Source organism: Diabrotica virgifera, chromosome 4 (genome assembly GCF_917563875.1).
Source record: "Diabrotica virgifera virgifera chromosome 4, PGI_DIABVI_V3a".
NCBI classification, from domain to species: Eukaryota; Metazoa; Arthropoda; class Insecta; order Coleoptera; family Chrysomelidae; genus Diabrotica; species Diabrotica virgifera.
Window position 1 is genome coordinate 250,652,935 of NC_065446.1, and position 12,924 is coordinate 250,665,858.

General features: G+C 33.8%; 2 protein-coding genes across 4 annotated transcripts in view; one reads left to right on the top strand and one right to left on the bottom strand.

The window, feature by feature from the left end:
- The window catches only part of LOC114326863 (BSD domain-containing protein 1-B), a 39,777-nt gene extending 33,365 nt beyond the window's left edge, over positions 1 to 6,412 (bottom strand). Inside the window, exons 1-2 of one of the 2 annotated variants that reach the window (XM_050648849.1) lie at positions 6,228 to 6,412; positions 6,113 to 6,167 (exon numbers count right to left, since the gene is read on the bottom strand). In XM_050648849.1, the coding sequence (XP_050504806.1) occupies positions 6,113 to 6,167; positions 6,228 to 6,238 (66 nt within the window). In that variant the 5' untranslated portion in view covers positions 6,239 to 6,412. The remainder of the gene's footprint in view (positions 1 to 6,112; positions 6,168 to 6,227) is intronic. The other variant, XM_050648848.1, reaches the window with a different exon arrangement.
- A 1,539-nt stretch (positions 6,413 to 7,951) lies between these two features.
- Positions 7,952 to 12,583, top strand: LOC114326864 (SNAPIN protein homolog). 2 transcript variants are annotated; one of them, XM_028275317.2, is made up of 2 exons: positions 7,952 to 8,161; positions 11,622 to 12,583. In XM_028275317.2, the coding sequence occupies exon 2, from the start codon at positions 11,888 to 11,890 to the stop codon at positions 12,518 to 12,520; it is 633 nt and encodes a 210-aa protein (XP_028131118.2). In that variant the 5' UTR covers positions 7,952 to 8,161; positions 11,622 to 11,887; the 3' UTR covers positions 12,521 to 12,583. The 2 variants fall into 2 exon arrangements, with proteins under 2 accessions (XP_028131118.2, XP_028131119.1); XM_028275318.2 differs by having other exon boundaries at positions 11,622 to 12,302.
- Positions 12,584 to 12,924: the final 341 nt, after the last annotated feature.

The following is a 12,924-nucleotide window of genomic DNA, read 5'->3' on the forward strand; positions in this document are numbered from 1 at the left end:
TTTTGAGCGTAACTTGCTTAAATTTAATGCTAGAAACTTTTCGTAAAAACAGAAATAAAGCTTTTTTTAAACACTAAAAAAGTTAAAATGGGTTTTCCCCAAAAAGTGCTTAATTTTTTGGATATTTCACGTCGAAATATTCTATTTGAAATTTGGTGAATATGAATCTATATTTCATTGGCTATAACTCTGGTTCTACGAGATCCAGAGACCTAACGCGTACACCATTTTTTTTTTGCTTTTTTATAGGCTATATTTTTGCTAAGAACGGTTTTTTCGACAAAATACTTACTTTTTGAGTTATTTGCGAAAAACCGTCTAAAAATGTGGTTATTTTGTTGAAAAATGAACATATTCACTCGCAAATAACTCGAAAAGTGTTGACTTGGCGAAAAAGCTCTATAGAACAAAAGTTACTTAAAATTAGTCAGTTTACCCATTTCCTGAGTTGTTTTGGACATATATTTTTTCACCCCCAAGAGGGGGTGAAAGTCACCCCCAGGGCAAAAGCACACGTCGGCACAATATCACTTTTTTTCTTTGACATGTAAGCTATGCGTATGCCAAATTTCATGTCAATCCAAGCGGTTCTTTAAAATTTAGAGCAAAAACCGTGAAAGAATGGACTATTTGGATTTGTTTTCCTCGGGAGTACGATAAGTATTATTAAATTGTTTTTATATTTTATACTTCACTTCGTCTGTTTGTTACCACGAATTGTCATTACGTCTGAGAAAATGTATACACAAAGACCCCATGGGCTATTGGTACCCCGGACCCTGTGGCTTTTTTTTATTTTCGGAAAGTGGCAAGCATTAAAATTAATTTATTATTTAAATTAAATAAAAATAAACTGTTGAAGTATATTTATTTCGTTGAAATCATATAATAGAAGTATAACTTCTTACATGCATACAAAGTACACACACTTTCTTTTTTTTTTTAATTTGACTTTATAATTAGTTAATAAATCTTAACTATCAGCTTGCTAGAAAAAAATCCAAATGGACTATTGCCGTTCTTCCCCTGTACCCTTCATTTGTCTTAACATTTCATTTCTTGTTTGACATTTAGATGAATCTAATCTCAATATTTACATAAATATTACTTCTTCTTCTTCTAATGGTGCTACAACCCTTTGTGAGTCTTGGCTTGCTTAACAATGTATAATGTTCCGTTTGGTGTGTGTTGACGGAATTAATTATACAAAGTAAATATTAATTAAAACGCAAACAACTGTCAATAATATACATACTTATTTATTTTGGTAAAAAAAGGTGTTTTGCTTATAGATCTCGTAAGAGTGTCAGACCACTTGCCGGGATGCGAAATCGACCGAGACTGGTGAAAACGACTCCGCTAAACTAAAAACATTAGTTTGTGGTTTTTAAACTAATTTATGGGCCTAGGGTTTGATAAGGTAATTTCCCATACAAGGGCGTATAACATCTGGTTTTTTTAAAAAGCTGAGAACTGATATATTTCGTTTCTTAAAACTAATAGGCCATTCTACGCATGTGAATTTTAAATGGAACATATTATTTCATTTTGAAAAAGTTATTAAAAATAAAAAAAAAATAGCAAAAATAGTAATTAAAGCGTATCGCTATACACCTCCTTCGAGAAATATAAGCCGCTAGGTAATACATATCATATAATGAAAATTGAAAATAACAGAAAATACATTGCAGTGTTTATACGAGGAGAAAAAAAATCACTGAATTCACTAATGCCCGACACTTTCTTGATAACTTCCGGTAAATCTTGCTTTTCTCTTCAGTCTGTTGTTTTCATTGTCTGTGTTCGTTTTGCTGGACACTGCCATTCTTTCTGGCTCGTGATGGATACTTTCGTGAAGCTCGTACGCCGGCTTCAATCTGTCTATGGAAATTGTTGTTTCTTTTCCATTTACACGGACGACAAAAGTCTTGTCACCTCGCTTAATAACTGGAAAAGGACCGTGTTATGGGTTTTCTAAGCTGCTTTTGATTGTATCACGGTAGATGAAAACGTGAGAGGTGGGTTTCATGTCTTTGAAAATGAAGGTGCTTTTGGATCCATGATGCGACGGTTGCGTAGGACGGAGGTTTTCGAAATGGTTTCGAAGCCTTCTTAAGTATATGTGAGCACTGTCGTCGGTGTTTCTTCGCGACGAAAACAATAGTTCTTCTCTCAATAAATCTTCTCTCCACGCTGCTCGTATGCCCAGTAACACTGAAGGTAGGCTTTCGGTCCATCGGATGTTTTCATGACATCGAATTGCTGCTTTTAACTGTCTATGAAACCTTTCTACTATACCATTTGCTTGCGGATGATAGGCGGTTGTCCTTAAATGGGTAGTTCCAGTTAATTTGCAGATTGATTTGAAGAGATGCGATTCGAATTGTCAGCCTTGATATGTTGTGATGCGCTTGGGAGTGCCGAAACAAGCTATCCAACCAGAAAAAAATGTTCTGGCTACTGTGTCTGCTTCTTGATTAGGCATCGGGAAAGCTTCTGGCCAACGTGTGAAACGGTCGACTCATGTTAGACAGTATCTGTTTCCTTCTGAGACCGGCATCACTATAATGTCTATGTGGACATGTTCGAATCGGCTGGAAGGTGGTAGAAAACTTCCAGTAGGTGAAACAATGTGGCGCGATATTTTCAATTTTTGGTACTGTAGACACGCTCGAGTTCCTGACTTCCAGTTGTTTGTCATCAAGATGGCTAAACACTACCATTTAGTCAGCCGAGAATGCTACCTTTAGTGTGAACATACCTATTATACTAACAATCTGCAAAATAACGCAAAAGATGGAAAACATATGCTGTGAAATAAAAAGATATGAAACTAGCAGAGGTGGAAAATATAGAGCTAGAAACCTATAAATTGACATTAAATTGATAGTTTCCCCCCTTTAGATGTATTAGAGGAATATGTGAACTAAAACTGTCACAGTCACAGTGGTAATTGCCAAACTCATCCAATATGTCTAAGGGTGGGAAACTATCAATATGATGTCAATTTATAGTTTTCTCTTGTTAAATTTCCCACCTCTACTAGTGTAATCTCTTTTTATTACACAATGTATTATGTTTTCCATCTTTTACGTTACTTTGCTGGTTATTAGTGCACTCATCACTGTATTGTTAGCAATATTAACAGCTGTCAACTTATCACTGGATCAAAAGAAACTTAAGAAAAGTTATTTATGCTTGTGTCTATTTCTACACAGCATTAATTCATTCAATATCAAAGGTAAAATAGAGTCAATAAGACCATTTTTATGAAGATGAGCAATGTACTAATAAACTAAATATGAAATAGGGCTGTAGGTTTATGAAAAATTCAATATATTTGATTATACTTTATGGGGTGGAATTATGGACCTTAAAAATAAGTAGGTATAGTCCAAGTAAAACATATTGTGGAATAGCTTTAAGCCGGTGAAATATGATATTCTTCAAATAAAGATATTAGGTCAAATGTTTAAGAAGCGGCCCTTTGAACACATCTGTGGTTTTACGCCCAGACCGCCCATCTATTCACAAGTTTCATGCAAAACGATAGTAGTTTTAGTTCGGTAGCAGTGTAGTGATTCGAGTGTTTTGTTTGCTGTAATTATTTTGAATATTGGTTTAGTATTTCGTTTGGAGAGTGTAAAGTGTTGATTATTGTAATTTAATTATTGTGAATAGTGATGTCGCGCCCGTACGATAATGTAAATATCGCTTACGATAACGCTGATATTGTAGAAATTGCCAGTGCTAGTGTGAATGTAATTACTAAAATGTAATCACTAAAAGTGCCCGTAAAGAAGATTCGAATGCATTTAAATGCTGAAACACAGCAAGTATGTTTGAATGTAGGTATACAAAAATTTACGTACGAAATTCGGCTTCGATGAAACACTATTGGCACAAGCCACCTCTGGTTTAACAGAAATTCCACTTTCCACTGTATATAAAATAGTTAAAAATGAACCCTATCATCGCAAGAAACGATGTGACTACAAATTTTCAAAACCTTTAAATCCTTCACTTGTAAAACTATTGAAAACCACAATATACGACTACTACAAAAGCAATGAAATACCTACAATAGAAATAATAAGAAAGAAATTGGAAACAACCGGTCGAAATATGAACTGCTGTGAGAAAACTTTTCAAAACTGGATAAAAAAATGGCTTTAAATTAAAAAAAAAAAAAATAAATAAACGTCAAGCAATAATCATGGAAAGCCAAAGAATAGTCAACAGACGTAATATGTACCTACAAGAAATTACTAAATATAGCCAAGAAAATAGGAGAATTTATTATTTAGATGAAACTTGGTATGATACCCACGATACAGTAAAGAAAGGATGGACAGATGGTTCAAGCATGTGCATACCAGAAATGCCTGCAAATAAAGGCTCGCGGCTAATTATTGTACATTGCGGAGGAAGTGAGGGATGGGTTCCGAATGCTTTAAAAGAAAGCTTTATGTGGGAAGAAAATGGAAGATTGTAACGTTGACTACCACAAGAATATGGAAGCTGACATTTTTGAAGATTGGTTTGAAAACTCGCTGATCCCAAACTTTGAGAAAAACAGCGTAATAGTGTTTGACAACGCTTCCTATCATTCCCGACAGCTCACCAAAATACCAAATACATCTTCAAAGAAAGCTGACCTGCAAAATTTTTTAATGGAAAATGATTTGTATTTTGAAGATTTTTACACAAAAAAACAACTTATTGAAGTTCTACACATGAAGCAATTTAGAAAATTATATGCTCTAGAGAGTATTGCTGAAAAGCATGGACACACTATATTGAGACTTCCCCCCTATTTTTGTGATTTCAATCCTATTGCGTTAATTTGGGGACAATTCAAACCAAGTATAAGGTGTTCAAATACATTTCCTAAATTTGACAAAAAGGTAATTGAGATAATTAAAAAAGAAGTAGCCAATATTACCAAAGTAGACTGGCAGATAAGAATCTCCAAAGTGAACAAAGTGGAAGAATTATAAGAAGATTGGGCACTTCCACATTAATGGTGGAAATAAATTTATTATTGAATTGGGCGGTGATAGTGACGAAGAAAATACGGAAGAAGGAGAAAATGAGTTAAGTGTATCAGTATTCTAATTGTTGTGTTGTGCAATTCAGTTTCCAAGCATAAGTGTAGTAAGTGTACGTGTAGTAGTAAGTGTAGTAAATGTAGTAATGAAAAGACTCTGTTAAAAAAATATTTTTAGATTTTGTATTTTTAATAAATAAAAAAAGGACGGGGACATGCTTGCATTTTGTGCTGAATTTTAAAAGTTTTGAACTGTATAAAAGCTATTCTACATCAGTTATTAATGCAAGCAAGCGGTAAGAGGGAGGGTCCCTGTGAGGTTAAATGTAATTAAAAAATTGACAAAATTAATTTTAACACATACAATGTTATGTCCTGCTTTAACGGTATTTACCTAAGTATAAATAAATATTTTTAACTACATATTTAATTACCAGAAAAACCAGCTGCTGGCCTAATAGCTTAAAGAAGAACTACCCAAAGCTACAAATCTTACCTATTACACTATATAGATTGCTTGAACAATACTATAAATAAATATGCTAAAATGTGGCAATGTTTTGGTAAATTTTATCCTCATAAAATACTAAATATATGTTGATAAACATAAAGCACCCACACAATCTTTTTAATTGTTTGTTAACTTTGTTATCTTCACTGATAAAAAATATAAATAAATATAGGTAAATGTGGGCATCCTACAATACTTTGTATGTTTAAATAAATTTAAAAATAATTAAGATATTGGCCTTGTTTCAGACCATCATCAATAAAATGCAATATTTAAGTTTATAAAACTGATTCAATGTTAATAAATTTTCAAGGTTTCTATAGATAACAAATATTATTCTTTAAACAAAGCATAATTGCTACAATTTATATTTTATAACGAAATGTTTATAATGTAAAAATAGCTAAAACCATGTAGGCAAAAGAACATAATGTTAAATAGATGTAAAAGAAATTTTTTATTAGAACACCAGAAATTTCTTAATATTTTATTAATACAAATAGTTCACATTCCTCGAGTGATATTAAATATAATTAAATATTAATAAATACCTTATTCTTCGCAGCATTTATCCAAGAGCCAAACCAGTTGTTATCATTCGCATTCCTAAAAAATTAAATAAACATAATAGACATGGCTGATAAAGAATTTCGAAGAGATACTCACTGTTCGGCCATTGTTAGATTAAAATTGGTTTTGTTAACAAATTACACAATGAATTTGGGAAAATATGTTATTAAAAACTTGTGATTGACAACTCTAGAAATTTTATTTTTGTTTTCTCGCAAACATCAAAATTTCAGCAGCCATAACACAAAACAAATTTATTATGAAGTTAGTTTTTAAGTGAAGTTTCCTCTTCTTTTTCATAAAAAATTATTATACAGCTATTGAAATCTGTAACTACATAGCCCCTGTAACACAAGGCCAGAACATTGAAATTTGGCAACAGTGAATAGAGGGCCTATAAAATATCTGTGTTTATAAAATATAGCATTCTGTTGTGAGTTAAAAACTTTTCCAAGAAAAAACCATCTCTTAAGGCCGCGTCTCACCATCAAATAATTTGATCAAACAGTTTGAGCAAACTCCGGAAGTACGTCAAAGTGACATCACAATTGCAGTTTTTTTGAAATTCTAAAAATCTGTGCTCTCACTATCAGTCTAGTTTGATCAATTCTTGCTTGTACTTTATTTAAAATTAAAATTTTTCATTATTATCCACAGTGAACACTCAGAATGTGACGTCACTAACTGTCACTTTCAGTTTGCTCAAACCAGTTTGATCAAATTATTTGATGGTGGGACGCGGCCTTTAGAGAAAATGCTTTTCCAAAAATACTTCCAGGACTTTCAGAGTATTTGACAAAGCAAGGAGTAGTGCTAAAAAGGACAGTCCCATGAAAAGGAGTGAATTAATTTATAAATAGCCATTCTTGACCTTTCGCTTTATCGATCATTCGCTATCTGTACACTAACAGATACGCAGCGAATACGTTCGGTAACGAAGCGAAGGGCCAAAAATCGAGGTCCACAGATAGCGAATGATGGATAATGTAGCGAAGGGTCAAAAATCGAGGTAGATAGCGAATTGATCGATAACGGATGCAACATAAACAAATGACCAATGGTTTCAAGCACAGCCACAGCCACCGAGCCACCTAAAGCTAACGTTAGCTTTAGGTGGCTGTGTTTCAAGTTAGGTGATAATGGATTTTTGCAATTTCAGTGAAAGTGTAAATTAAGTTATTATCTGATGAAATGGAAAAAGAGTATCATATATTTATTTTTATCTTGTGAAAGCGTGTGGTGAGCCAAAGTTCAGACTTAAAAATTAAAGAAACAATGGAAATTCAAGTAACTATTAACTATATACTTTTATTAAAAGATAAATTAAGTTGGATATTATTACCAATAACTTCAAAACTAAAAAGTCTTTGGTCACAAATTGAACACTTTTCTTGTTATTCTGAAGCCGAAAACGAATGTGTATTTTGTGTACCAGCGACTGTGTCCATTTTCTAAGTAAAATAAATAATATTTTGTGTTAATTTAATCAGACATAACACACAACTCTTTAAAATCAGGTCTTCCCGCTATAGGACCACTATTTTATCTGTAAATCGGTCCCCAAAATGTCGGTGACAGATTGACAGTGTTGCCACATCTAAGACGAAGGTCATGGCTTACTAAACTGTTTAAAATTTATTTTGCCAAATTATAGATGAAGGGAGCTAGTAGAAGTTGTAATAAATCTATTTGGCAACAATAAACTTATTTAAATTATATCATTAAAACATAATTATAAACACAGAAATTATAAATCAGAGCAATTTTGATTTCATCTCATCTGTCATTTTTTAAAAAAGAAAAAAGAAGAAATTAGACATTTGTCAACGTGATTGTCAACTTTGTTGTTTTGACGTTTTGATTATATTAAATTTTGCAATGGATTTAGATTCTGAAAGTACTGCTACTTCTTTAGAGGACAATACTGAAAATTTCTGTGACAATCCAACAAGGGATACCCTCGCCGAGGGTTTAATGGGACTGATAAAACCTACAGTGGATCAATTAGACGAAAGAGTTAGAGCGACAAGGTTAGAATATTCTGTCAGCTTGTTACTTACTTACTTAGTCCTAAGCCTTTCTACCTTTAGGTGTAAGGCTGGTGGAGTTGAGTTTGGCATTGTAGTCTCCATGCTTTCCGATCTTGCGCTAGGTTTCTTGCACTTTCCAATGTCAATCCCTTCTTCTCGACTTCTTTCCTGATTTCATCTACCCACATAACTCTTGGTCTCCCTTTTTTTGTTTTTCCCCTGCACTCTCGTTTCGAACACTCGTTTTGTTAGCCTCTCGTTCGACATTCTACACACGTGCCCGAACCATCTAAGTTGTCCTTCTACTATTTTTTCATTGATTGGTTCTAGTTTTAGGTTTTGTCTAATTGTTTCGTTTCGTATTTTGTCTGTCCTTTTTCTGTTTGCTATTTTCCTCAGGAACCTCATTTCCATAGCATTGACTCTGGATTTTTGTCTCCCCGTCAATGTCCATGTCTCGCTGCTATACATGATTGTTGGTCTAACTACTGATTTAACGACTGCCGTTTTTACTTTTTCCGGTATCCCTTTTTTCCCAAAAAATGTTGTTTTCATAGTGTTAAATAAGCTTCCTGTTCGTCCCATTCTCTCGTTTATTTCCATGTCTTGTTTACCATTTGATTCGATTATTACTCCTAGGTATTTAAAATATTCCACTTGCTCTAGTTGTTTCCCGTCTAATTCTATTGCGTGTGTCTTCCTCGTATTTGAAATTATCATTGTTTTTGTTTTCTCTGTATTAATTTTCATATTTATGTTTGATAGTTCTTCTTCTAGGATTTCAAGATTGTTCTGTAAGTCTTCTCTGTTTTCTGCTATCAATACCATGTCGTCTGCAAATAGTAGCTCCGATAGTTGAGTCTGTTTCATTTGCCAGTATCCTAATGTTAGTTTTCTCATTCTTCTCTTGGCTTTCTTTATCGCTTCATCCAGTACCACTGAGAATAGCAGTGGACTCAGCACGCATCCCTGTTTGACGCCTTGACTTGTAGAAAATTCTCTGGATTCCTCGTTATTGGTTCTTACTGTATTTGTATTATTTTTGTACATATCCTTTATTACTTCTATTATGTGTCTGTCGACTCCCCTTTCTGTTAGTGTCTTCCAAACGTCCTTTCTTCGGATTCTGTCAAACGCCTTTTCCAGGTCAATGAAGCACATATGTATCTCTCTATTTTTCTTGATTACCTTCTCACTTACTTGTCTTAATGTGAATATTAGGTCTTGCGTGCTTCTGTCCTTCCTGAATCCACACTGTGTGTCTTCCATAGTTGTTTCTATTTGTGTTTTTATTCTTGTCTCTAGTATTCTTGCTAATACCTTCGAGTTCGAGTTTGGCAAGCGAGGCGAGAGGTCGTGTGGCAGGTGTATTGGCGATAAGGTAATTTCGAATTCGAAACCTATCACAATAAAAACACCGGTTTTTTAAAAGACCTATCGTTATCGATAATCGTTAAACTTAAAAAAAAAAAGTGTCAGCTTGTTATTGACAATAATACTGCTATCATGAAGCAGTTGTTTGAGAAAATGTTTGCCTCCTATTATTAATTTTTTTTATAATATAAAACATGCCAAATTATTCCTTCTTCTGCTTTTTCCCATTATGAGTTCATCATTTTCGTCCTCCACAGCAGGCTATTCTCCCAGTCATTTTCTATATTATGGTCTCTATCATAGCATTTCCTATGTACGTTTTCTATCTCATAGCAGGTCTTCCTGTCCGTCTGCTTCCTTACGGGTTCCAGTCCTATATTCTTTTCGGCCACCTGTGCTCTGGCATTCTTTACATGCCCATACAACTCAAAACGGAGCCGTCATGGCTCTGTTTTCTAACGTTTTATAATTATTGTAATTCTGTCCTCTCTGGTGATTTGGAGACATCTCATTAACGTGTTGATTGCTGACGGACAAAAAGCCTCCATCAGTAACGCCAGCTACTCCGTGAGTCTTACTTCGATTATGTGATCTCCCGGCATTTTCTGATCGTAGTACTCGGCAATCAACCTGGAGTAGTCCAATTCAACTTTCTTATTTTATTTCGTATTGCAATCACTGGCCGTACTTCTGCTTCATGTAGGAATCACCATCATCACCATTGGCTCTACAACTCATGGTCAGTCTTGCCTGTTCCAGTATCAGCTTCCATTCCTTCCTATCCTTCGCCTTGGCTTTCCAATTTCGCACTCCTAACACTTTCAAGTCCTTTTTCTACCTGGTCCTCAAATCATGCTCTGGGCCGCCTCTTTTTGGTCATGGGCAAAAGGTAGTGAATGTAATATATGAAGACCACACGGAAGAAAGGCGAAATGTCAATTTTTTATTATTTTTGGTTCAGAGCAGCAATATGTAGGTTTTTAGTAGTAGTTTTATGTGAGTCATTCAAACATGGGAAAAAGACGAATCCTCATAGCTTAAAACACGTTATAAAATTCTTCGTACAGGGAAGAAAGGCGAACGGTTTCAATTTCAAATTCAATTTTCTCAAATTAACCTCTTTGTGACATTTCGCCTTTCTTCTGTGTGGTCTTCATATTCTATATACTATAACTTTATAACTCGAAATTAGTAATTTTGAGATAAACGAGTTTAAAGATTTTAAAGATATTTGTGCTGCTACCATGATGTTGGTAAATACGGAATTCACTCTACGGCTCTAAAATACTGTTCCTTAACTTTTTGGCAACTGATCTATTTAGGAATACGGTGCAAATTTGTTTTCCAATATGGAAAAAACCATGAAAAATTAAAGTTATCAACTTTTAGCACTACCATAATGTTAACATTTGGTAATGTCGGATGTTGTGCCAAGTTGCATATAAGTGAACTTAACACAGCTAATATTTTAAACATTATTTTGTTGAAAATTAGCCCTCTGCCATGGGGGTTGCCAGATCTGCTAACAATTCTCGAATTCTTGCATTAAAATGAACCGAATAAACAGATAGCAATTATGTGGTAAGCTCAATGGTTTCAGAAAAACACGTGCTCCAACTAGATAATTCGAGTTATTTAGTTATAGCATTCAGTGTATGTCTTATTCACGATTATTTCGATTAAATAATAGCTTGATAACCTATCTTGTCAAGTTTTAGCACTGAATATTAGGGGCATTTGAGTTTTATCAACTTTCGTCAATCATAAATAAATACTTAACCCGTTTGGAGAGAGCTATCAAGTTTTTACACAATATGGAGGCAAATAAAATACATCTTGTGAACTAGTTATCTCAAAAACGTCAATTTTGGAGTTATCAAGTTATAGTACTAAGGCGACGATATTCTCTTGTACATTTTCTATACCATCTTTTCAAAGCCTGATCTGTGTATATGTTAAAAAGTGTAGGTGATGGACCACATCCCTAATTGAGGGCTTTTGTTGCAATTATTGTTTTTGTTATTTCATTGTCTAACTTTATTTGCACCTGTGTCCAAATTATTCCAACATATGTATTTTGTTACAGAATATCTCAATTGGAACTGAAACAGTGTATTGAAAGTCTCAGTGAAGAACTCAAGTCAATTTCTGAGTCACAACAGCACACCCAGGACTTGGATATCTACGTTAAAAAGCTTATTAATGCCAAACAGAGAGTTACAGTGTTGACAAATGTACTGCAAAATACACAGGAGAGATTAAACAAGGTTCATGCTAATTTAGATAAAGAAGTGTTAAAAAGGAAAGCAGTTTTAGAAACTACTGAGGAGACTCAAGCTAGTGCCAGTTAACATGAATCTTTCAACACCTATTTATTCATTAGAACAATTTCCTGAAGTGTACGAGCCGAGAGAAGATACATTTTTATTCTTAGATGCACTAGAGTCGGACTCTCTGTTTTTAAAAAGTTTGCAGCCTACTGTTATAGCCGAAATAGGAACAGGCAGTGGCGTTATCATCAGTGCGATGTTCCAGATGTTTGGAACATCCTGTGCATACTTTGGTACTGATGTAAACAATCAATGTTGCTTAGCTGCTCAGCTTACAAGTAAATTAAACAAAAGTACTGTCGAAACCATGACAATGGACCTATTGACTAATTTTAAAAATAACATTTGTGATATTGTTTTGTTCAATCCTCCGTATGTTGTGACAGAACAGGAGGAAATGTGTGGTAATGGATTAAATCGTTCTTGGGCTGGGGGAAGTGATGGCCGTGAAATTACTGATAAACTATTAAATAATTTACCAAATATACTTTCGGAAAAAGGTGTGTGTTATGTTGTATTGTTAAAAGAGAACAGACTAGAAGATATTGTAAAAAATATGGAAAGATTAGGTTTTAACAGTCAAATTGTTCTTGAGAGAAAAATACCAGGAGAACATCTATTTGTTTATAAATTTTTTAAGAAAGTTGGTGTATAGATTTATATAATCACAATATTTGAAAAGTAATGTAAAATAAACACTTTTTAATCTCTAAAAGAATTTTTATTATACAGTGAAACCTTCAAATAGTGACCTTCCTTAGGGAATCAAAAACAAAAGGTTGTTTAAGAGAGAACATACAAAAATTAAAGCAATTGATCTTCAGTGTGACACCAAATCTTTGTCAATTCTCCACTTTCTATTAACACATCGTTCTAAACCATGAATGTATCTTTGATGGTGGTAAATAATTGTGCAGTGGAATCCTCTTCTTCCAAACTATTCGCATCTATATTACACATAAAGTTTTTTATTGTAATCTGTGACAAAGTATTCCAAGCCACTGTAACACATATCAAGGCGTTGGTTATGGTATTGTTAAAATGTGTCTTAATAAAGTA

What these genes read in the sequence shown, in the direction of transcription:
- LOC114326864 (XM_028275317.2), top strand. Translation starts at nt 11,888, where the DNA reads ATGAATCTTTCAACACCTATTTATTCATTAGAACAATTTCCTGAAGTG.